General features: G+C 37.6%; 1 protein-coding gene across 1 annotated transcript; it reads left to right on the top strand.

The window, feature by feature from the left end:
• Nucleotides 1-526: 526 nt before the first annotated feature.
• Nucleotides 527-25418, top strand: LOC140752849 (phenoloxidase-activating factor 2-like). The gene is made up of 11 exons (XM_073087205.1): nucleotides 527-673; nucleotides 6738-6856; nucleotides 7301-7387; nucleotides 12465-12570; nucleotides 14288-14366; nucleotides 16298-16413; nucleotides 17613-17727; nucleotides 20827-20932; nucleotides 23014-23201; nucleotides 24102-24266; nucleotides 25197-25418. Exons 1-11 carry the CDS (start codon nucleotides 669-671, stop codon nucleotides 25365-25367), a joined length of 1257 nt encoding a protein of 418 aa, XP_072943306.1. The 5' UTR covers nucleotides 527-668; the 3' UTR covers nucleotides 25368-25418.

The following is a 25418-nucleotide window of genomic DNA, read 5'->3' as shown; positions in this document are numbered from 1 at the left end:
AAAATAATAATGTTATTTCCCTATAACTCAAATGTTCTGAAATATATCTATAATGCCCTCTTGTAGAATGATTTTTAGTATTCCGTACTCAAAGGTTAAAACGAACGGGGCGCTTTTCGAACCTGATAAATAGAGCACCCCACTTTTACCACAATTATATTATTTACTGCTCCTTAATTGCTTCTTAGATTGAAAATTATTTTCTACTTTTTAGTTGATTTTATCATAAAAGCGTGTTTTTTAGTTTTTTGAACTATATTTATTTATATACATATAATATGAATATAGACGTAAGTATGTCATCACTATAACGTATGCTTATACTGGACACGGCATTTACTTCAGAAATATGTACTAAAACAACATTTATTTCAATTATTCTTTAATTTATAGTGGCATAGAAGTCAGTTGTATTTTTTTATAATAATTTTATATTTGTCGCTAGATCAAATTAAAATTCGAAAAATTGGCAACACTGCTCGTGACCCTATTTATATTACAGGTCGAGATTGTTTTTTAGCTAGTTAACTTATCTGTAACTATTAATAGTATATAAGTCATGATATCATCTCGTAAGTAAAATAAATTCATTTCTGAATTAGTTGTAGTGTGACCGCCGGGTGGAGAGGTACCGCCATTTTGTTTTTCGCCACTTATTTTCCGCCAATATGAGGTAAGTAAACTTTAACAGAATAAAATAAACAAAGTTTGGAAAATCCAAAAGTGCACGACTCATAATGCTCATTTAATTATGAAATATAAAAAAAAAAAAACTTAAGTCGTTCAAAATTAATTGCCGAAAAAACAGCTGTAGTAGGAAGAAGGTACTGCACAAGCGCCCCTGGTGGAATAAATGTACATAATATCTATAGATATACAGTCTTTTAGTTTGCGTTTTTTATTAATTGCAAATTAACGACACTGAATTAATTAATCATTCGCATTCAGTGACCTACAATCGTCGATTAGAATTTTTAAAAAAAATTTTTTACTAAAATGATGGATTTTTTCACAAGTTACAGTGTTTTCAGGTTTCACACATGACGGACAGGAAATTTTTTTGACCTATTTTGGTGTTTTTTTCCAATTCTATTGCAGTAAATCAATTTTTAAAAAGTATGGAATTAATCTCCATTAAATTATCTCGACAATAGTATGCAAAATATCTTGATTCCGTGAACTATCAAGGCTATAATAATAAAAATAGCCGCCAAAATGAAGCGAAAAAAATTTTTCGATCGTAAAGCACTCTCTGATGCTTCGCATCATGAGTCGTGCAATAAAATTTAACATTTTAGTACATAAACATTTTAGTAAATACATGAAAGTATATTAATACTTAACACACTAAAATATTAATTAAAATGTTTGTTTATCTGTTTGTACCAGTTAATCTCGGAAACGGTTAAGTGATTTTAAAATGGACAAAAATAACGTTGGCAACTTTTTTATATAAAAACTAGTGGTGCCCGCGGCTTCGCCCGCATTTTAAAGAAATAATATGACATACATAAAACGGAAAATTTGTACCTGCATTGGAATGACAGTGGTGCCATCTTTCCCAAACCCTCGTGGGCTCTTGGACAACAACTTTGCTACTGATCATCACTTGATCAAATGCATAGTATCCGATTCTATAACTACTTACGAACTAAAAATTAATTAAAAAAAACCTTTTCCCACAGACTAAATTGTGAATCTAAACCATTCTCAAGTCCCCTTGAACACACACAATAAATTTCATCAAAATCAGTCCAGTCGTTTAGGAGGAGTTCAGTGACATACACACGCACATAAGAAATATATATATATATATATATATATAAAGATAATTAAGGTTGCAAATACAAATTAAATCGTGGGTAAAACCGTGGTGCACAACTACATGATATCTTCCCGTGAGTAAGATGGTTTTATCTGAGTTTGAGGTCGTCGGCCGTTCGGAGAGGTACCGCCATATTGTTTTTCGCCATTTCTCCGCCATAATGAGGTAATATAAACAGATAAAAATATTCTTCTTACTCCTAATACATATTTATAATATCTGCTGTTTTCATGATTGTTTGTCTTTTTTTCTTTTGTTGCTTTGTAACATCTGCTGCAAATTCTCTACATCCACCCAGGGTGGTTGACTGGTAGAGAATGCCATCAGGCATTATGTTTGCCCTTTTGTACATTTCTTGTTAGAGGTGATACAATAAAGGAGTATTCTTGCAAGGAGCCCATTTATGGTACTGATTTTTCTCATGCGTCAAAATGAAAGTAATATTAAAATTATTTTTTGATTTTTTTACATAATTTGTCGATCAGAATAGTTTCTTTGAACAGGAGATTCCATTTAAGATAAAATAAGACGAAATGTTGATCGTTGTTCTTAAAAATTAAAATGGCGGTATTTTATACTCGGAATTCATTATTTTAGGTTTTTAGGATTATTTTAGGTTTTTTTACCTACTACCTTTAAAAGTAAATGGAATATGTTAATCGAACTACTTTATAGGTACCTACTATCAGTTAAAACCGACCATCAATCTATCGTCGGATATTTACCATTTTGAGTTTATGTAACATTTCGGTAAATAACTTCAGAACTCGGGTGCTGATTTAAAAAATAATTATTGGTGGTAGTATTTGGTTAATTATACATCGTCCACAACAAGTTTCAATTTGATGCAACTCTGGACGGCGGTCCATACTTTCATGGGCATTGTCCTTTTAAATAAATAAATAAATAATAATTATCTTATCATGAAACGTTTGTATCATCATCATCATCAACCCATTACTGTCCCACTGCTGGGCACGGGTCTCCTCTCAGACTGAGAAGGATTAGGCCATAGTCCACCGCGCTGGCCAAGTGCGTATTGGTAGACTTCACATACCTTTAAGATTTTTTTTATAAATCTCTCAGGTATGCAGGTTTCCTCACGATGTTTTCCTTCACCGTTTAAGCAAGTGATAATTAATTTCTAATACGCACATAAATTTGAAAATCAGAGGTGCGTGCCTGGGATTTGAACCTCGGACCCCTCGATCGAGAGGCCGCGTTTCTTAACCACTAGGCTATCACTGCTTTTTTAAACGTTTGTATACTATATATTTTTTTATATTTTACGTTATTGTAGTACATTACTGTTCTACTGCTGGGGTCTCCTCTCAGGGTGAGTGGTAGCTGACCACCGCGCTGGCCTAGTGCGAATTGGTAGACTTCATACCCCACCCATAAGTTCCTTTTCAATCTCACAAGCGTTGGGAATGTGGTAGGATGGTAAAACCCTTTGTGGTTCGTCTCCTGCGGCACCACCGCTACACCTATTTCTGCCTATTAACAGTAGTGTCAAGTGCTGCTGTGTTCTGGTTTGGAGGGTGTGGTGAGACATACTAATCCGCGGCGTTCCAGCGTCCTCAGGAGTAGTGGAGCACCCGTGGCCGCCGGACCAGTACCCTTACCATGAGCTTTCAAAACATCCCACAATTTTACGTTACGTTTACTCAATCCATTATTCTCTTCCGTTTGCTTCAGTAGAATGAGTAAACGTAACAATAAGTAAGTGCTCAAGTATTTTTGTCTGTCTCACATGTTCGCAAAAAAGAGAGACAAAACATAAAGCGCCATTTTGTCAATTTAGACAATGTTATGTTACTGACACTAGTTCTGATACAATCCACTAGAGGCGCTGATTGAAATTTGTATGGGCAAATACGTAAACAAATACCAAAACAGTCATATTTGTCAAAACGTAAAAACTCATGGTAAGGGTACGGGTAACCTAAACTTATCTGGGGTTGATTGGAGAGTCATTGGACGGCAGTAGTAATTTTATAAAAAACTCGGTTTTTAGTTTTTAGTTGACTTTCCTCATAATGTCAACTTACCATCAGTGAACTGCATGCTCGTCTGCTACTGAAATATATTAAAAACAATATTTTCCTAAAAAAATTGCCATTTCGTTTAGTTTGACATTTATCATTACTTCCAAGAATTTTACCTATTTACGTAATATTATCGGATGACGTAATAATAATGAGTATCTATGTTTGTTTTTAAATGAACTCATTGGTTTATTATCCCGATATAAGACGACCTTGGATGGTTTATGCTTGAAAAGTATTTTAAGTTGAATTAAATATGTCGATAATTATATTGCAAATGGGTTGTCTAAAAAATTTCAGTCCAAAATATGATTTTTTCAGGATTAAAAAAATCTTTTTTCTTAAACATTTCACTGGTCTAGTTTATGGACTAACTAGTTTTTGCCCGCGGCTTCGCCTGCGTTTAAAAGAAAATAATATAACATACTAACAATACTGAAAATTGATACAATAAAATTGAAAATTCGTACCTTCAACTTTGTTAAAGATCATCACTTGATCAAATGCATAGTTTACGATTCAATCCTTACTAATATCAATTAAAATAATCGATGTTTTGGGTCCAAAAGATCGATTCTCCGATTAATCGATCTTAGATCGCCATCCCTAGTTCCCGTGGAGTTTACGGGATCAAAAATATCCTTTCTTGGGGCTCAGACTATCTTTGTACAAAATTTCATTAAAATCGGTTCAGTGGTTTGGGCGTGAAGAAGAGACAACCAGACAGACAGACAGAGTTACTTTTGGATTTATAATATTAGTGAGGATAAGGATTACATACCAATCGAAAGTATGAAACAATATAGAATATGCAAATGTTAGGTTGACTATTCTTTTCCTGTCACAACCCTTGGGTAAACGGGTATAGTAAACAAGTTGGTATACCCAAGGACTGTGACAGGAAGACATAATCAACCTAAAATTTTTGAAGGTGGTAGAACCCTTTGTGGTTCGACTCCGGCGGCACCACCGCCACACCTATTTCTACCTAATAACAGCAGTGTTAGGCGCTGCTGTGTTCCGGTTTGAAGGGTGTGGTAAGGGAGACAGACTTTTCCGAGGCGTTCCAGCTTAGTCCTCAGGGGTAGCGGCGCATCTGTGGCCGACCTCAGGTAGGAATATCTAATCCTATCTGGGGTTGATTACAGATGTCCATGGGCGGCAGTAGCCACTTACCATCAGGTGGACTGTATGCTCGTCTGCTACTCTTATATTATAAAAAAAAAAAAAAAAAAAAAAATTTGCATATTATATAGGCTTCATACTATCAATTAATATCAATTAACACTAATTTTGCCTTTCGCATGCACATTCCTGTCCCAGGGTTGCTGGAAGAAATTCCATTCGGGAATAAGCAATCCTTTGTACCTTATTTCTATGACTTCTGTATTATATAATTTATTTTGTGTACAAAAACTTATTAAATAAATAAATAAATTATTTCTTTAAACGAAACCAGTGAAATGTTTAAGAAAAGAAAATAATCATATTCTGGACTTAATATTTTTAGTGAATATGAAGGTGGTAGAAGCCTTTGTGGTTCGACTCCGGCGGCACCACCGCCAAACCTATTTCTACATAATAACAGCAGTGTTAGGCGCTGCTGTGTTCCGTTTTGAAGGGTGTGGTAAGGGAGACAGAGTTTTCCGAGGCGTTCCAACTTAGTCCTCAGGGGAAGCAGCGCATCTGTGGCCGACCTCAGGTAGGAATACCTAATCTTATCTGGGATTGATTACAGATGCCCATGGGCGGCAGTAGCCACTTACCATCAGGTGGACTGCATGCTCGTCTGTTACTCCTATATTATAAAAGTCGACCATTTGGAATAAGTCAACCCATTTGGAATATACTTTTTGACATATTTAATTTGATATAAAAAAAATCATCCATTAATCAGCTCGGTGAAGGTAGTCCTATACTGGAATCCTCTACCATGTTCAATTCTTGGATAAGGAAAAAGAATTAAAAACAATCGAAGTACGTAGTTTACGTTTTTGTCAAAAACTTCCTCCAATTATTGGACCAAGTTTTCCTAATTCCTTATATTTGGTCTACACACACGTTTCCCTGTAAAATATTACGTATTATCTTATATATAAAATTCTCGTGTCACAATGTTAGTTACCGTACTCCTCCGAAACGGCTTTACCGATTTTCACCAAATTTTATATGCATATTTAGTAGATCTGAGAATCTGCTACTATCTATTTTTCATACCCCTAAGTGATAAGGGTTGTTCACCCTTAACATTTTTTATTTATATGGCAACACAACGTTTGCCGGGTCAGCTAGTATATTATATGTTTTCTGTAAATATTATGTATGTAAACGGTAATAAAGCAGTGATAGCCTAGTGGTTAAGAAACTCGGTCTCTTGATCGATGGGTTCGAGGTTCAAATCACGCACGCACCTCTGACTTTTCGAAGTTTATGTGCGTATTAGAAATTAATTATCAGTTGCTTAAGTGGTGAAGGAAAACATCGTGAGGAAACCGGTATACCTGAGAAATTAAAAAAAACTTTTCAAAGATGTGTGAAGTCTACCAATTCGCACTTGGCCAGCGCGGTGGACTATGACCTAATCCTTCTCATTCTGACAGGAGACCTGTGCCTAACATTGGGAGAGTAATGAGTTGATGATGTTGAAACGGTAAAGAGAATATAAGAGAGAAAGAGGGGAGAGAAGGGAGAGGCAGAAGCCATTCTAGTTCCACTTCGGCGGCACCACCGTCACACCAATTTCTGTCCAATCACAGTGTTAAACATCGCTGTGTTATGACTTGAAGATCCTAGGGGTTCTAACTTAGTCCTCAGGGGTAGCGGCGGTATGAAACTCTAAGAGATAATAATGAAATATTTTTCAGGTGGTTTTTGCTGCTTATATGCGTGGGCCTGACCCTGGGTGCTGATGATCCAGTTGTTGATGACTGGCTAGTAGGTAGCTTATGTTCTGATGGCCCGGACAACTGGATTAATAACCCTAGTAAGTATAACCTTACTTACAAGGTGTGCATGGTACAACCTCTTGTCCCTGTAGTCTCGGGACTAGAATAGGGCTACGGTATCCCCTGCCTGTCGTATGAGGCGACTAAAAGGGAGCTTCTGGGGTTGCGGGCGGCAAGAGTGGGAGCTCGAACCGTCCAGCAAGTAACCCCTGGAAGGACGACGGTGTGTGTGGCCGCATACCGCTGTAAACACTAGGTGTGGGAGGAGCGTAAACTGCTCTCCCAGGGAAGAGCCCGATTGGGGCATCGCCCGAGCGGCGCATTTGTGGCCGACCTCAAGTAGGAATATCTAATCCTATCTGGGGTTGATTACAAATGTCCATGGGCGGCATTGACCTGCTACCATCAGGTGGACTGTATGCTCGTCTGCTACTCGGATGCATTATAAAAAAATACTTTCAATGATTGAATAACAATTGCAGGTGATCCGAAGGCGCCTCCTCCATGCACAACAAAAGAAGAACCAGACATGTCTCGAGCTGGACTCAACTTAACTCCCAGAGGAGATGGTAAGTATTATAAATATATCAAATCAAATCACTGTTTGCAAAAATGCAACTAGAAAAATATTCACCTCTCCTTTACAACTTAATTAACGATAGGCTAAAATGTATTTTTAGGCTATCGTTAATTAAATTGGCCTCTCGATTGAGGGGTCCGTGGTTCAAATCCCAGACATGCACCTCTGATTTTTCGAAATTATGTGCGTATTAGAAATTAATTATCACTTGCTGAAACGGTGAAGGAAAACTTCGTGAGGAAACCTGCATATCTGAGAGATTTATAAAAAAAATAATCTCAAAGATATGTGAATTCCACCAATACGCACTAAGCCAGCGCAATGGACTATAGCCTAATCCTTCTCAGTCTGAGAGGAGACCCGTGCCCAGCAGTAGGATAATAATGGGTTGATGATGATGATGATGATGAAAAATAAAATTTGGGTTTTAGTTAAGAGTCCAGAATGTCCTCTCCGCTGCCCCCTGGCTGAGAGGAATCCATGAAGGGCTTTCCCATGTAAAGGCGTAAGAAACTATGTCGACCCTCAACCCATTACTGACCAGCTTGGCACGGGTCTCCTCTCAGTGAGGTTTAGGTCATAGTCCACAGCGCTGGCCAAGTGCGCAATGGTAGACTTTACACTTTTGAGATATTTTTTTCAAAAATTATCTATATTCTCAATTCTCAGTATTCATGATTTCCTTAACTGTTTAAGGAAGTGATAAATCTAATAGGCATCTAACTTTCGAAGGTAAAGGGTAAGCCTGGGTTCGAACCTCGGACTCCATTGAAACGACCAAGCATATTGGCATTTTTTTTAATTTTCGACGTAATAAACAAGCATAGACCACCTGATGTCAATACATCTATGAAAGTATTACTTATATAAGAAAACACACAGATACGTTTGAAAAGTAACCACCATAACTTTAATACTAGAAATAGAAATAAATTAGCCATTCCTAAACATAGATTTTGTAAGCTGGCTAGATCTTTCATGAGTAACTGTATTCGCTACTACAATAAAACACAAGACCACATTTTGAATCACAGAAAAAAAGTTCAAACAAACGCTATGTAAAAAAGCGTACTATAAACTAAGTGATTATTTGACTGACAATACGGTGTGGTCTGAAGTAGTTCCAGCTCCACATGTACCATTAGGTTAAGTTTAACATTGTAAAAAACATTTTTTTAAAAGGTGTGTGTTGGGGAGTTTCTTTCGCCGCTTCTTCTCCATAACAAAACACCTTGTGAAGTGGTGGTAGTTGTATTGACATTCAATAATCAACAAGTAATTAATTTAAAAAATCAAAAACCCGACTGCACCAAAAAGGTTGAAGTAGAATTTCCAAAAGCAGTGAAATAGGCATTTCATTATTTTTTATCCAGAAAGCCAAATACAAAGTTTCATAGTAGGTGTCTGCTTCAAAAACAAAAGATGTTCAAACAATATTATCCTATTTTATCCTCGTAGTGCTCATTTACGCTACTCGTATATAAAGAACCTATGTGTAAAATTCCAGCACGCTTAAGTTCAGCGGTTTCCCTTTGCGTTGATCTCTGGCACAGCAACTCACTCATTTAGTCAGACAGTCATCTCGATGTGTCTATACGAGCATATATGTACTAGCTGACCCGGCAAACGTTGTGTTGCCATAAAAATAAAAAAATGTTAAGGGTGAACAACCCTTATCACTTAGGGGTAAACAAATAGATAGTGGCCGATTCTCAGATCTACTGAATATGTATATAAAATAAATAATAGTTACAAAAAAACTAAAAAATACGCTTTTATAAAAAAATCGACCAAAAAAGGAAAAATAAATAATAGTTTAAAAAAACTAAAAAAATACACTTTTTATAGAAAATCCCACTAAAAAATAGAAAATATTTTTTTTAAAGGACAATACCCATGAAAGTATGGACCGCCGTCCAGAGTTGCATCAAATTGAAACTTGTTGTGGACGATGTATAATTAACCAAATACTACCACCAATAATTATTTTTTAGATCAGCACCCGGGTTCTGGAGTTATTTACCAAAATGTTACATAACCTTAAAATCGAAAATATCCGACGATAGATTGATGGTCGGTTTTAACTGATAGTAGGTACCTATAATGTAGTTCGATTAACATATTCCATTTACTTTTAAAGGTAGTAGGTAAAAAAACCTAAAATAATCCTAAAAACCTAAAATAATGAATTCCGAGTATAAAACACCGCCATTTTATTTTTTAAGAACAACAATCAACATTTCGTCTTATTTTATCTTAAATGGAACCCCCTTGTTCAAAGAAACTATTCTGATCCACAAACTATGTAAAAAAATCAAAAAATAATTTTAATATTACTTTAATTTTGATGCATAAGAAAAATCATTAATCAAAACACTAATAGATCTTACTGAATTCCGAGTACACAATTCCGCCATTTTAATTTTTAAGAACAACAATCAACATCTCGTATTATTTTATCTTAAATGGAATCCCCTGTTCAAATAAACTATTCTGATCGACAAATTATGTAAAAAAATCAAAAAATAATTTTAATATTACTTTCATTTTGACGCATGAGAAAAATCAGTACCAAGAATGGGCATTCTCCTTTGAATTAAGAATAGTGTAAATAAGATAAAAATATTTTTTATTGTAAAAAAAGCGTGGGGTGCATGGTGTCAATAGTTATAAATATTTTATTGATAGATATTGAGTAGAAGGATTATCATTTTGATAATATCTTAAAAAGCACCCCACGCTTTTTTGTTTATTTTTATTGTGTTTATTTTTATTGTTAACGTGAAAATCCCAGAGGAGTTGTTGAATGACATCCGAATTGCCAATGCTAACTGCTTTCTTTCATAATTTATACCATATCCCAGGTCCTCTATCTTGGATAAAAGTAATCACGGAAAAAGGATGATAGAGGATCTTTTAAAAACAGGCGCTGATGGCAATACTCAAGAGAAAAACGGTCAACTGCTTTACATCTAGCCATTTCAAAAGGACGTCGTCCAATCATCGATTTAATATTACAGCATGATGATGTTAATATCAAAAATAATTCTAGAATTTCTTCTCTTTGTGTTGCTGCTGCTTGCAGAGATTTTAAAACTGTTAGTAGTTTAATTAATTTTACAGCTCGAGTTAATAATATAAGTTGTGACTATGACGATGAGCTGAAATCATATATGCCTTTACATTTGGCAGCAAGAAATGGGAACAATGAAATAGTGGAAATCTTGTTAAAGGAAGGTGCAGATGTTGAAGTGCTGAATGAATAAGGTTGATGAGACACCGCTTCATGATGCTATTAACAACGGACGCGTCGAAGTTGAGGTCAGGTCAGGTCAAGTCAGGTCAGGTCAGGTCAGGTCAGGTTAGGTTAGGTTAGGTGATCGGCGCGCCTGGTAGATTCCTTTATTGGTCTTAACGCAGACCTTCCGGGTCTCAGGAAAACGAAAATCGCTGATCCTGATTATCCTAGTAAGGATAACGGGTCAGAATGTTTAAAATATTAAATTGTCATCGGTCCTTAATAAGTATGCCAAATTTCGAGTTAATCCGACGTTTTGAAGGGGGTTAAAATCATGTTCAAAGATTCCGTTACATACTAACATACCAACATACCAAGATACATACGTCTGAAGCTAATAAAAGCGTATTAATTAGGTGAAAATCGGTGAAGTCGTTTCGGAGGAGTACGGTAACTAACACGAGAATTTTATATATAAGATATATTATATAATGTATGTGTAATCTCCTCTTAATTTTTATTTTGACACCCTACTCGATAGGTTTGGTTAACTTTTTTTAAAACGTGTTACTATTTCGCGAAAAAATCCACCATTTACGGTCTATAAAATATATAACTTCATTAAATCAAAGTTTCGGTCATTATTTTACCTCGTTAGAGGTAGAATTTCATTATTTTTATCTAACAAGCCTGATACAAAATTTCAGTGTTTGCTTCAAAATTGACGATTGTTCAAATGAACTTTTAACCCTTATTTTACTCTCTACAGGGTTGATTTTTCGGAGGGGGATAAATTAGTGCGTCCTTGTTCCTATCCAGAAAGCCAAATATAAATTTTATAGTAGTTGTTTCAAAATTAAAGAATTTCAAAAAAACTGTTTTGCCCTATTTTACCCTCTTAAGGGTAGAATTTCCAAAAGGCCTTTCTTAGTACTTATTCACGCTATATAGAGAACCTATGTGCAAAATTTCAGAAGTGTAAGATCCTTGGTTTAGGCTGTACGTCGATTTCTGAAAAATGAAAAAGTCATTTAGTTAGTCAGTGAGTCAGTCACCTTGCTGTTTTATATATATACAAATATGTTTTTATAATCTCCGTTTAATTTACTTTCATTTGATACCCTACTCGATAGGTTCGGTTAACTTTTTTTTTAAAATGTGTTACTATTTCGCGCCAAAAATCCGCCATTTTGATTTTTTTTTCCTAACACCTATCTAAGGACACTCGGGTCATTGAAACAAATATAATGACACCTTAACTGTTGAAATTCATCCACCCGTTTGTTAGATCGGATCAAATAAAGAAAGACAAACATACAAGATACGCGCGAAAAACATAACCCTTCCTTGGCAGTCGGGTAAAAAGTGCTCTGTTAAGAACATATTTTGAATACAAAATTTTGATTTGATTTGATGGACATTTGTAATCAACTCCAGATAAGATTAGATTCGGTGGCTACAGGTGCCTTGCTACCCCTGAGGATGAAGTTGAAATACCTTGGATAAGTATGTCTCCCACACACCCTCGAAACCAGAACACAGCAGCGCTTATGCTGTTATAAGCAGACATATGTGACAGTGGTGCCACCGGTATCTTATATATAAAATTCTCGTGTCACAGTGTTAGTTACCTCTCCGAAACGGCTTTACCGATTTTCACCAAATTTTATATGCATATTCAGTAGGTCTGAGAATCGGCTACTATCTATTTTTCATACCCCTAAGTGATAAGGGTTGTTCGCCCTTATCATTTTTCTATGTATATGGCAACACAACCTTTGCCGGGTCAGCTAGTTTAAGTATATAACTAATATATGAAACTTTACAGATAACTCATGTACGACAAGTGAGGGAAAGGAAGGTGCTTGTGTGAAACCTACTCTTTGTGACGAGAAATTGAAACCACGGGACACAAAAGTCTTATTTAAATACAGGTAACTTTTTATAATATAAGAGTAGCAGACGAGCATGCAGTCCACCTAATGTTAAGTGGTTACTGCCGCCTATGGACATCTGTAATCGACCCCAGATAGGATTACATATACTAACCTAACCTAACCTAAGCTCGGCCACAGATGCGCCGCTACCCCTGAGGGCTCTGGAACCCTTTGGAAAAGTATAACTACCTTACCACACCCTTCAATCCAGTGTGACCGGAGTTGAACCACAAAGGTTCAAAGGTTTGACGACCCGCGTGGCGGAGCGGTCACCATGCCGGTCTGACGCGCAGAGGGTTCCGGGTTCGATCCCCGGCCAGACAGATTTCTAAATGATGAATTTAGATTTCTGTTTCTGGGTCTGGGTGTTTGTGTATTTGTCTCTGTGTGTGTCCATAGCACCCACGATACAGGGAATCCTAGTGTGGGGCTATGAGTGTAGAAAGCGTTTTTTTTTTTCTACCACTTTCAAAGTTCACCTGATGGTAAGGTACTGCCACTCAACCAAATCTGTGTAACCCCAGATAAGATTTGATTCCTCTCTGAGATCCCTAAAGACTAAATTGAAAATCCTCGAATAAGAATGGGGTCATTCTTATTCGAGGATTTTACCGTTACCACACCCTTCGAAGCCGACACAGTAATAATATATAAATAATAATAATAATAATGATTTCATCATCAACCCATTACTGTCCCACTGCTAAGCACGGGTCTCCTCTCAGAATGAGAAGGATTAGGCCATAGTCCACCGCGCTGGCCAAGTGCGTATTGGTAGACTTCACATATCTTTAAGATTTTTTATAAATCTCTCAGGTATGCAGGTTTCGGTTTCCTCACGATGTTTTCCTTCACCGTTTAAGCAAGTGATAATTAATTTCTAATACGCACATAAATTTGAAAATCAGAGGTGCGTGTCTGGGATTTGAACCTCGGACCTCTCGATCGAGAGGCCGCGTTTCTTAACCACTAGGCTATCACTGCTGCTAATAATGATTTATTGCATCAAAAGTAGTACATTCAATACATTGTTTTACAATATTGTTGGGTACCCTCTTTTGAGTACGTTAGTACCTGTAGTAGAGGGTCCCGCTCTTCCCTTATACAATACTAAGTACTACAAAATATAAATTTCCAAATATATCATACTTGAATATCATTATTTGAACAATGTTGATTTTTTTTTTTTTTTTATATAATATAAGAGTAGCAGACGAGCATGCAGTCCACCTGATGGTAAGTGGCTACTGCCGCCCATGGACATCTGTAATCAACCCCAGATAGGATTAGATATTCCTACCTGAGGTCAGCCACAGACGCGCCGCTACCACTGAGGACTAAGCTGGAACGCCTCGGAAAAGTCTGTCTCCCTTACCACACCCTTCAAACCGGAACACAGCAGCGCCTAGCACTGCTGTTATTAGGTACCATTAATTTTATTTTATAATTAAGCTTATATGTATATAAAATAAATATAATATAATATAGTGTATATATAGTGAATATGAAATAGTGTCTGTGTATTATGTCTGTGTGTGTGTGTGTGTGTGTGTGTGTGTGTGTGTGTGGGTAGCGCATAACACTGCTGTTGTTAAGCAGAAATAGATGTGGCGGTGCTGCCTTCGGAGACGAACCACAGAGTTCTACCTTCTGTAACTGCAGTATGTTTTGTTGGATATTTTCTCGAAACAAAAAGCTTGAAACCTTTTTTCAGGGAGGCTGATTGCAAACAATTTATGCTACAATGCTGTCCCTTAGAGAAAATTCGACAAAGGAGAAGGCCAACTAAAACTGTGAGTACAAGACATATATCTAATTAAGACGGAGTCAAAAAAAAGTGTTTTTTTTTAGTATATCATCATCATCATTAACAACCCATTAATGTCCCACTGCTAGGCACGGGTTTCCTCTCATAATGAGAAGGATTAGGCCATAGTCCACCGCGCTGGCCAAGTGCGTATTGGTAGACTTCACATACCTATGAGATTGTTTTTTTTTTATAAAAATCTCTCTGGTATGCAGGTTTCCTCACGATGTTTTCCTTCACCGTTTAGCAAGTGATAATTAATTTCTAATACGCACATAACTTTGAAAAATCAGAGGTGCGTGCCTGGGATTTGAACCTCGGACCCCTCGATCGAGAGGCCGAGTTTCTTAGCCACTAGGCTATCATCGCTTTTTTGAGTAAATACGTGTAAAAAATTACTTTATAGACAAAAAAAAAATTCTCCTAAAATTTGAGATTGATATCTTAAAAATTGAGCTGGCGCATGTGGAGGTCCCCTTTAAAATGCATCGAAAAACATACTTTTTTAAAATTTTCAATGGTAATCATCGAGATTTTTTTTTCTAATTTCCGTTTTCATGATCTTGTAGGAAATTAAATTCTCTACAAAAAAGTACTAGTCTTCTTTTTGCTCAGCCTAATAGGAAAAAAGTTATAGAGTATTTAATTAAAAAAAACATTTTTTTTCTGACTCAGTCTAATATCTATTCTATACATAATAAAAAGGTTAGCTTCTCGTGTCTGTACATCGAATATACAAGGTGGTTGCCTTCATACCACAATAAATGAAAACATCAGTCCCACTACCCTTCCTTGGAACATGTTACAATAAAAAAAAAATACAAACATCAATTGAAAATAAATCAAAAAAACTTAATAATAAATGATGGGGTTCAAAATAGAACACCATTTATAAAAATCAGTTCACTCGCCTTTGAATCTTTCGTGTGATCCTTATGTGTTATCCAATATACATTTCCTTAACTTGACGAATATGCAACATTGTGGTTTTATTACGTCTTGATTTATAATGTTTTTGCGATTAGACAAAGCGTGTAGAAAAATTGAACAATAAAAATAATCCTGTACCTAATCCTAATGTTATTTGATTGAAAATTTGTTCGGAGGCTTGGGAGATGGATAGGTTCATGTGGTTAAATTTATTGTCCTATGAAGGTATCCACATGTATTTGCAGACTAATTATTATAAAATAAAAAGAACTAAAAACCACGCTTTTATATGTAGTTAATAAACAAAAAAGTTATAATTATTGCAATTTAGTAATTTTACAATCTTTACAAACAAGGATTATGGGACAATATTATTTAAATCTTCTATTATCATCGGTTCTTGATAACTGGCCGTTCAGTGAGTAAAAATCGAGTTCAAAAATGTCTTTACATACATACGTACAAAAGTGAACAAAGGTCATTTCAGGCCCCCAGTTTAAAAAATTCGGTGACTTTTTTGCTGACTTTTACACATTTCAATCGGAGGCCGGGGGCGAGGGCTGCTGTAAGAATCCAATCCTTCATTTTGATGAGGTTTCCATGAGGCAGTGACTTATCAGATGGACTGTTTGATGCTCATATTTCCTTTTTTTTCTTTTTATAATATAGGAGTAGCAGACGAACATGTAGTCCACCTGATGGTAAGTGGCTACTGCCGCCCATGGACATCTGTAATCAACCCCAGATAGGATTAGATATTCGGTCGGTTACAGATGCGCCGCTACCCCTGAGGACTAAGCTGGAACGCCTCGGAAAAGTCTGTCTCCCTTACCACACCCTTCAAACTGGAACACAACAGCGCCTAACACTGCTGTTATTAAGCAGAAATAGGTGTGGCGGTAGTACCGCCGGAGTCGAACCATAAAGGGTTCTACCACCTTCAAATTTGATACTCATATTTCCTTAAAATGGATTGTGTAATTACAGTTGCCTAAAATGGAATGCGGTTGGAGCAACCCAGGAGGATACAATCTCCGATCTACGGACCCTAAGGAGGGTTTTTCTGACTTTGGTGACTTTCCTTGGATGGTGGCCCTACTTAAGTGAGTATGCTGTTGAAGTACGTTTAGCTACAACCCTTTTATAAACCTAGAGCGGCAAACAAGTCCTGATGATAAATCATTGTCATCCATTGACGTCATCATCAACCCATTACTGCCTCACTGCTGGGCACGCGTCTCCTCTCAGAATAAGAATTAGGCCATAGTCCACCGCGCTGGCCAAGAGCAAATTGGTAGAGTTCACATGCCTTTGAAAACTTTTTTTAAGATTTCTCAGGTATGCTGTTTGCCTTACGTTTGATTTTCTTCACCGTTTAAGCAAGTGATAATTAACTTTGAAAAATCAGAGGCGTGCCTGGGATTTGAACCTTGGACCCCTCGGCCCGGCTTAACTACAAAGCTTTCCCATGGACATCTGTGATCAACTCCGTTTAGAATAAGGTTTCTTCTTAAAGACGACCACACGTGACCTGTCACTTGAGGACTGGTTTCATCATATGTGAGTCGGACTTGATCCACATACTTCCACCGATACTGAAGAACTATATTCATTAGAAATAGTGTCGCACTGGATGATACCGGTCTTTCTCCATTTTATTATGAGTAGCAGACGAGCATGCAGTCCATCTGACGGCAAGCTACTGCTGTCCATGGACATCTGTAATTAACCCTAGATAAGAAGATTCGAGGTCGACCATGGATGAGCCGCTACCCCTGAGGACTAATCTGAAAGACCTCCAAAAAGTATGTCTCCCTTACCACACCTTTCAAACCGGAACACATCAGCGCATAACACTGCTGTTTTAACAGTAATACGTGTCACTGTGGTGCCGGAATCGAACCGCAGGGTTCTCCTTTCAAAGCACCTCGCTCATCTAGTGAGAAGGTACCCTTACTAAGAGACATTGGAGCAAAATAAGTTGTTGATGAAAATTAATCTAAGAATCTTGACGGTGATAGAACCCTCTGTGGTTCGCGGCACCACCGCCACACCTATTTCCTCCTCACAACAGTAGTGTTAACCGCTGCTGGGTTCTGGTTTGAAGGGTGTGGTAAGGGAGACATACTTTTCCGAGGCGTTCTAGTTTAGTCGTCAGCGGTCGCCACGCATCTGTAGCCGATCTCAGGTAGGCATATCTAATCCTATCTGGTGTTGTACATATGTCCATGGGCGGCAGTAACCACTTACCATCAGATGGACTGCATGCTCGTCTGCTACTCCAATATTTTTTTTTTTGCAGACGCTCTGATGTCATCGACTGGAACAAAGATGACTATATTGGTGGCGGTACCCTTATCAACCCGTCTGCTGTGCTCACGGTGGCTCATAAACTTCTGAACCGGGACCCATCTACGGTATGTTCATTTTAAGGGTTCCGGACCCAAAGGGTGAAAACGGAACCCTAAGCCTAAGCCTAAGCCTTAAGACCTAAGCCTAAACCTTAGCCTAAGGACTAAGCCTGTCCGTCCGTCTGACACTGGGCTTTATCTCCTAAACGGTAATAGATAGACACTTGAATATTTTACAGAGTATATATATATTGGTAAAAAAACATGGGGTGCTCCATTTATCAGGTTCGATGAGCGCCCCACACTTTTTCCACAATTATACTATTTACTGTTTCTTAATTGATTCTTAGATTGAAAATTATTTTCTACTTTTTAGTTGATTTTATCATAAAAGCGTGTTTTTTTTAGTTTTTTGAAGTATATTTATTTTAATGATTTTTAGTATTTGTTGTTATAGCGACCACCATTATGCATCGTTAGTAAAATTAAAAATCAAGTCTATCTCTTACGGTTTAAGAGATAAAGCTCAGTGACACACGAACAGACAGCGGAGGGTTTCGTTTTACCCTTTGAGTACGGAATCCTAAAAATCATTCTAAAAGAGGGCATATAGATATGTTTCAGAACATTTGAGTTTTAGGGAAATAACATTTTTATTTTCAAAACTAAAAATCACGCTATAACAGAACTAAAAAGCAATAATTGTTGCAATCTAATAACTTTGCGATGAACTTTATCTAAGGCGCTCAATCTCAACAATCTCGCCTCGAAATTCATTAATCCTGATGATGTTGATAAGGACAATGGTACAAAATTATTAAAATCGTGTATTGTCATCGGCTTTTGATAATTCTTCAAAATTTTGAATTAAACTGAACGTTCAAAGTGGATAGAAATCGGGTTCAAAGATTATACATACATACATACATACATACAACCCAAGTTAATAAAAGCGTGTTAAAATAGTACATTACGATACGCGTGGCCAAAGTAGCCTATTTTTGCACGGCGTGAAGTTAGCGCCCGAGCGCAGCGAGGGTGCTAAACGCCGTGCAGACAATAGGCTACTTTTGTCACAAGTATCGTATACTATTTTATAGCTCGTGTGACATAAACCCGCTTATACGTGTGAAGAAATATGAAAAAATATGATAATTATTTTGAAACTTATAAATGATTGAAACTAAAAATTATGAACTAAAAAAACAATAAAAATGTGCCACAACCAATACCATTGAAATTTAGAAAATTTAGTAATTATTCTGCTCTTGTGATAAAGACAAATCTAACACCACACATATGTCGAAATCTATCAAGCCATTTAGGCTACATACAGGCGTCTAGACCAATGACTTATAATGGGAACTCCACCTAAACGTATTAAAGAAACATATGATAAGCAATCACATAATGTACTAATACATAACTAATACTAGTGATACAGTAGAAAATCGATTATCCGGACCTCAGTTATAAATATTCGCGATCATTAGGATTGAGAAACGTGAACAAGTAACTTTGTAATAACCCTTACAGATCAGCCACATTTTGTGTGACATGTGCATTTAAATTCCGGAAAGTCGTCAAATCGCAACAAAATAGTTACTATAAAAAACAAAAACCCGATTGCTAAAAATATAACCTATGTTATAGCAACAATTTAGACGAATCCAACGACACATCATGTATCAAAATTAGTGAAGTCGTTTGAGTTTGCCAAAGAATGAAAAATACATACGTAACAAACATATAGTCGAAAAACATCACCTTCCTAAATCGGTTTAAATAGCTTTTCTTCATAAACTCAATTATCCAAATTTTCGATATATCGAATGCCACAAATACGACAACAAATAGGTCGCTTAGTCGAGATTCTACTGGAGTAGTATTATGGCTAATTTTGATAATGATTCCTAATTTAAATATCTCCTACTATGGTGTGTAGCGAAAATACACAGTCAAAACAAACAATAAAATTCGATAAAGCCCAATAGTTAGTCTTATAGTGATGCTTTTGCTTAGTATGTACACAATGGCAAAAACATTTATAAATACGTCCAAAATAAAATATTAAAAGAATTATAGCTTTAAACAAAATACTCATTACTCACTTTTAATTTTTAAATGGCATTTAAAAGTATGAAACGTTCATAGCTATGTTTATTTTTTACAACTGTGAGGGTAGTGTATTAATATTCGTACGGTGTAAAAATCGGATACTTTGGACACATAAATCCGTGGCTAAAATGCGGGTTTAGGTCACAGAGTGCTATAAAAACTGTTGGTGTTACGGAAGCCACCATGTGAAGCCACGAGTTCGACTTGAACTTGGCTAATTATTTTCATAAAATAGCAAATGAGGATGCAGTCCACCTGATGGTAAGTGCTACTGCAGAATGGACATCTGTAATCAACCCCAGATAATAGCTGATATTCTGCCTTAACGTTGCTAATCCGAGGATTAATTTAGAACGTCTTGGATAATATATCTTTACCAACCCAAAGTAGAACGCAGCAGCGCTTAACACTGATGTTATTAGACATCGAAGCAGTGATAGCCTAGTGGTTAAAAGTCGGCCTCTAGATCGAGGGATCCGTGGTTCAAATCCCAGGCACGCACCTCTGATTTTTTAAAGTTATAAGCGTATTAGAAAGTAAGTATCACTCGCTTAAACGCTGATGGAAAACATCCTGAGGAAACCTGCATACCTGACAGATTTATGTAAAAAATCTCAATGGTATGTAAAGTCTAGCCATACGCACTTGGCCAGTGCGGTGGATTATGGCGTAATCCTTCTCACTTTGAGAGGAGACCCGTGCTCACCAGTGAGACTATAATGGGTTGAGGATGGATAGTTGTGAACTGAATAATTTGGAAGGTGACAGAACCCTATATGGTAGCCGACAGCACCACCACTACACTTATTTCTTTTATGACAGCAGTGTTAAGCGCTGTTGTCTTCTGGTTTGAAGAGTGTGGTAAGGGAGACATACTTTTCCGAGGCATTCCAGCTAAGTCCTCAGGGGTAGCGGCGCAATGGTGGAAGAGTGCAAGTAGAAATCGAATTTTATCTGGGGTTTATTACAGATGTCCATGGGCGGCAGTAACCACAAATTACGTGGACTGCCTGCTCGTCTGCTACTCTTATATTTAATTATTTTCAGATAAAATGCCGCGCAGGAGAGTGGGACACGAGAAGTACCTTAGAGATCCTGCCGCATCAAGATAGAAATGTCAGGAAGATCATACTTCATGAACAATTTAATATAAGTAAGACATTATCGTATACCCTGACGTAACCAGATCATTTTTAGGATCCTGAATATTAATGATAAAAATGGATCCCTATTGCTAAGCCTCCGTTGTCTGTTTGTTTGTAATAGGGCTCTTCTTGCTGTCCCTGTAGTTCGGGGACCAGAATAGGGCTACGGTATCCCCTGCCTGTCGTAAGAGGCGACTAAAAGGGGCTTCCGGGGTTGCGGGCGGCAAGAGTGGGAGCTCGAACCGTCCAGCAAGCGACCCCGGGAAGGACAGCGGTTTGTGTGGTCGCATATCACTGTAATCACCAGGCGAGGTGAGAGGAGCGTAAATTGCTGCCCCCCAGGGCAGAGCCCGATAGAAGGGCATCGCGTTAGGAGGACTCCGGTTGTGTTCCGTTGGAGATCCCGGAGTTCTCCACCAAACACCGAGGACGGCCACCGGGGAGGTTTGGGTGCGGTAAAAGTCTCACATAACCCGGCGTCGCTCCCACGGCGTCGGGTACCTTTTGAAGGTTTCTCCCTTGTCAAAAAAAAAAGAAAATGCTCTTTTTCTTGAACCGTAATACGTGATGGTAGACAGTTCAAAATCTCACAATGCATTTATAAGACGATTGGACTAGCTGACGTCGGCCACAGAAACACTACCCCTGAAGACTAAGTTGGTAAGTAAAGATAAGTTGTGCGCAATCCCAGCAAAAAGTCGTTGGTTTCAAAAAAGTTTCTTTGGAATAGCGCCCACGGTGTATAATAAAATTCCAAAAAATATACGCAATTTTGAAGAATTTATCAGTTTTAAAAGAAATTTAAAAACATATTTAATTGACAAATGTTTTTATAGTCTAGTCGAGTTTCTCAACAACAGTGACGAATAGTTACATATTATGATTATTTATGATTTGCTGAGTGGTCTGAAATGTTTTGGTCTTAACCTTGAATTAGAAATACAATAATAATCTACTATTGTCCACGGATGCTCCTTTGACATTTTCTATTGTGATACCACTGACATTATTCATTATTCTTCTTTATGTGACATTTTATTGTTATTGACATTTTATCTTATTAACGTTTTAATAATAATTTCCAATATTAGTATCTACAATTTAATAATTTGAACTCATAAAATGCGACTTAAAATTATATTTGTACGCCATTTATGGCAGAATGAGCGAAAATTCTTGACTGTAACACCAATGTATGCACCTTATTCTACAAATAAAGACTTTTGTATTTGTATTTGTATTTGGTATAGCACGAAAAACTACGTTTTCCTTACAATAAACTTCAAACTAGAACACAGCAACGCTTAACACTGCTGTTATAACAGAAATAGGTATGGCGGTGCTGCCAGCATCGAACCACGAAAAGCTCTACCAACTTCGAGACAATGGCAATCCTTTCCGAACAAGATCGATTCTTGAATCGATTCGAATCGAAGTATGATAAATCGATTCACAAAAAAATCAAGGCCTAAATAATCGATTTTCCAAAAAAATATCTTCGTATTTCAGATGAGTAGCTAACGAATAAAAAATGATCGTCAGGACCAAATAATCATTAGAGCACGTATCCGTCAGCAAAATATAAGACATTTGTTAATATTCAATCAGCGTCAAAAACATCGAATGTCAAATTTTCTAGGATGAAGTATCCATTCACTGCGATCCATTACTAAAGACCGATTAAAATAATCGTTTTTTTTGTCCATAAAATCGATTCTTCGATCCCTACTTTGAGGACAATATTTTTTTTTTTTATAATATAAGAGTAGCAGACGAGCATGCAGTCCACCTGATGGTAAGTGGCTACTGCCGCCCATGGACATCTGTAATCAACCCCAGATAGGATTAGATATTCGTACCTGAGGTCGGCCATATATGCACCGCTACCCCTGAGGACTAAGCGGGAACTCCTCGGAAAAGTCTGTCTCCCTTACCACACCCTTCAAAACCGAACACAGCAGCGCCTAACACTGCTGTTATAAGGCAGAAATAGGTGTGGCGGTGGTGCCGCCGGAGTCGAACCACAAAGGGACTTCTACCACCTTTATCCCTATTTTGAGGACAATATTAATCACTCTTCACTTTTCAGTCACCGCCGATTACGACGCAGCGCTGCTCATCATGGAGACGCCTTTTATCCTGGCAGGCCAGCGTCACATCGGCGTGGGCTGCCTGGCCCGGGACATGCCAGCCCCTGGCACGCTTTGCTACAGCATGGGCTGGGGAAGGTCCTTAGAAAACTTGGACGCTAAAATCAATTCAGCTCTATTGAAGAAGGTGTATAGTGTTATAATTGTCGTGAACTATTTTTTTATAATATAGGAGTAGCAGACGAGCATGCAGTCCACCTGATGTTATGTGCCCGTCGCCCATGGACATCTGTTATCCTCAGAGAGAATTAGATTCCTACTAAAGTTCAGTCACAGATGCGCCGCTACTCCTTAGGACTAAATTAAGATGCCTCGAAAAATGTGTCTCCCTTACCAAAATCTTCAAAATACACTTAACACTCAGCGCTTAACACTGCTGTTATTACGTGGAAATAGCTGTGGCGGTGGTACCGCCGGTTTCAAACCACAATGGGTTCTACCATCTTATAAATTATGTAATCAAGTAAGTGATTAAGTGATAATTAACTTCTAATATGCACATAACGTTGAAAAATCAGTTACCTGAGACGTGATTGAGAGGGCGAGTTACACTAGGATTATCATCATCATCAACCTGTTACTGTCCCACAGCTGGATCTCCTAGTAGAATGAGAAGGATTAGGCCATAGTCCACCGCGCTGGCCGAGTGCGAATTGGTAGACTTCACATACCTTTTGAAAACTTCTTCTTTTTTAAGAATTCTCAGGTTACAGGTTTCCTCACGATTTTTCCTTCACCGTTTAAGCAAGTGATAATTTACTTCTAACATGCCCATAACTTTAATGCACATAACTTTATTCTATTAATATAATTGACATAAATTGAACAATGCTGTACTAACACTAAACACAAATATGGAAAATGTGAGAAACTTTCCAATTCTGTACAACCTACTAGGTACGAGCCTGGTATTTGAAACTCGGACCCCTCGATCAAGAGGCCGCGTTTCTTCACCACTAGGCAACAACTTTTAGAACGTATAGTAATGATTTCTTTTTTCTTCTCTCTAAACTCTTGTTTCTTGCAGATAAAACTACCTATAGTGGATTCGAACACATGTCAAACACAGTTACGAAAAACTACCTTGGGTAGCGACTACACACTTCCCGACACCGTGATCTGTGCTGGTGGTGAAGAAGGGAAGGATACCTGCATGGGAGATGGCGGGGCGCCACTCGTCTGCGAAGTGAAGGTACGTCTACAGTCGACAGGATTTTAGGATTCCGTACCCGTTTTAAATCTCAAAAAAGCCCTTCTTTCTTTCACGTTTCCTTAACATCTTTTAATTTAACATGGAAGACCAACTGTCCGATAGTATTATACAGAAAACTGCCTCAACATATTTGTACACGCAGTTAATGAAAGGAGATGAAGAGGACTGAAATTTTAAAAATTTACAAAAAAAATCGATAGTTTAAAAATGGTCTTCCTTTTATAGTCCACGCTAAACTTCAAGTCCGCTCTGAAGGTAATGCGCACAGGTGTCAGTCAGAGAGCCAATGCGGTCGAACATAACTACAAGCATATACTCCGTAGCAACGTAAGGGCACACTAACTGCGCTATGTCCCCGCGGGCGAGAACGGGCAGCGGAGGGTGCCCGGGGGCCGGGCTGTCCCAGTCCCGCTAATAATAATAATTTGATATTGCAAGACGACTCCTTACTATGTTCGGAGCGGACTCATAGTTTGGCATGGACTCTACTAAGGTTTTTTTGATGTGAAACATCTATAGCCGCACGTAAAACCGATTTCTGGCGTGGCGACGCATGCCGTGCTATACGATGGTATATATATACAGTCTATATGCAGTAGTGTGTACGGTGTGGCGACGCGTCGCCATGCGCAATCGAATTCAATAAATAGTCATCGTTATCTGGAAAAAAATCGTAATATTTTATTTTATCATTATGACATATTTAGTTCCTATCACAATATGTTCTTTTCTGCATATTACTTTTACAAAATAATGTCGATGTTTCACATCTGCCAGGCGTCCCGTGACGGCTCACATTTTTTTCTCTAAAAGGTCAGCCTAACCTATGTCCTCCTCAAGTTTGTGGTACTTATGGGTCACCTTCTATATAGGTTATAGGTTACATACTAAATAAGCTATATTTTTCAGGCTTCAGGATCACTGCTGAGATATCAGGTTTACGGAATGGTGGTCTTTGGTGTCTACGACGAATGTGGGAAGAAGGATGTGCCGGGTGGATACGCAAAGGTTCCCGTAATGCTGGACTGGATCAACAGGAAGATGGCCGAGGAAAAACTGAACCAAACGTACATAATATAAAAAAGCATTTTATAGTTCTGAAAGACACCAATAAAAAATAAAAAATATATG

The sequence above is a fragment of the Epargyreus clarus genome, unplaced genomic scaffold, assembly GCF_041222505.1.
Source record: "Epargyreus clarus isolate Ecla_fem2 unplaced genomic scaffold, WU_Ecla_fem_2.2 ptg000025l, whole genome shotgun sequence".
Classification (NCBI taxonomy): domain Eukaryota; kingdom Metazoa; phylum Arthropoda; class Insecta; order Lepidoptera; family Hesperiidae; genus Epargyreus; species Epargyreus clarus.
This window is presented reverse-complemented; position numbering and strand designations above follow the sequence as displayed.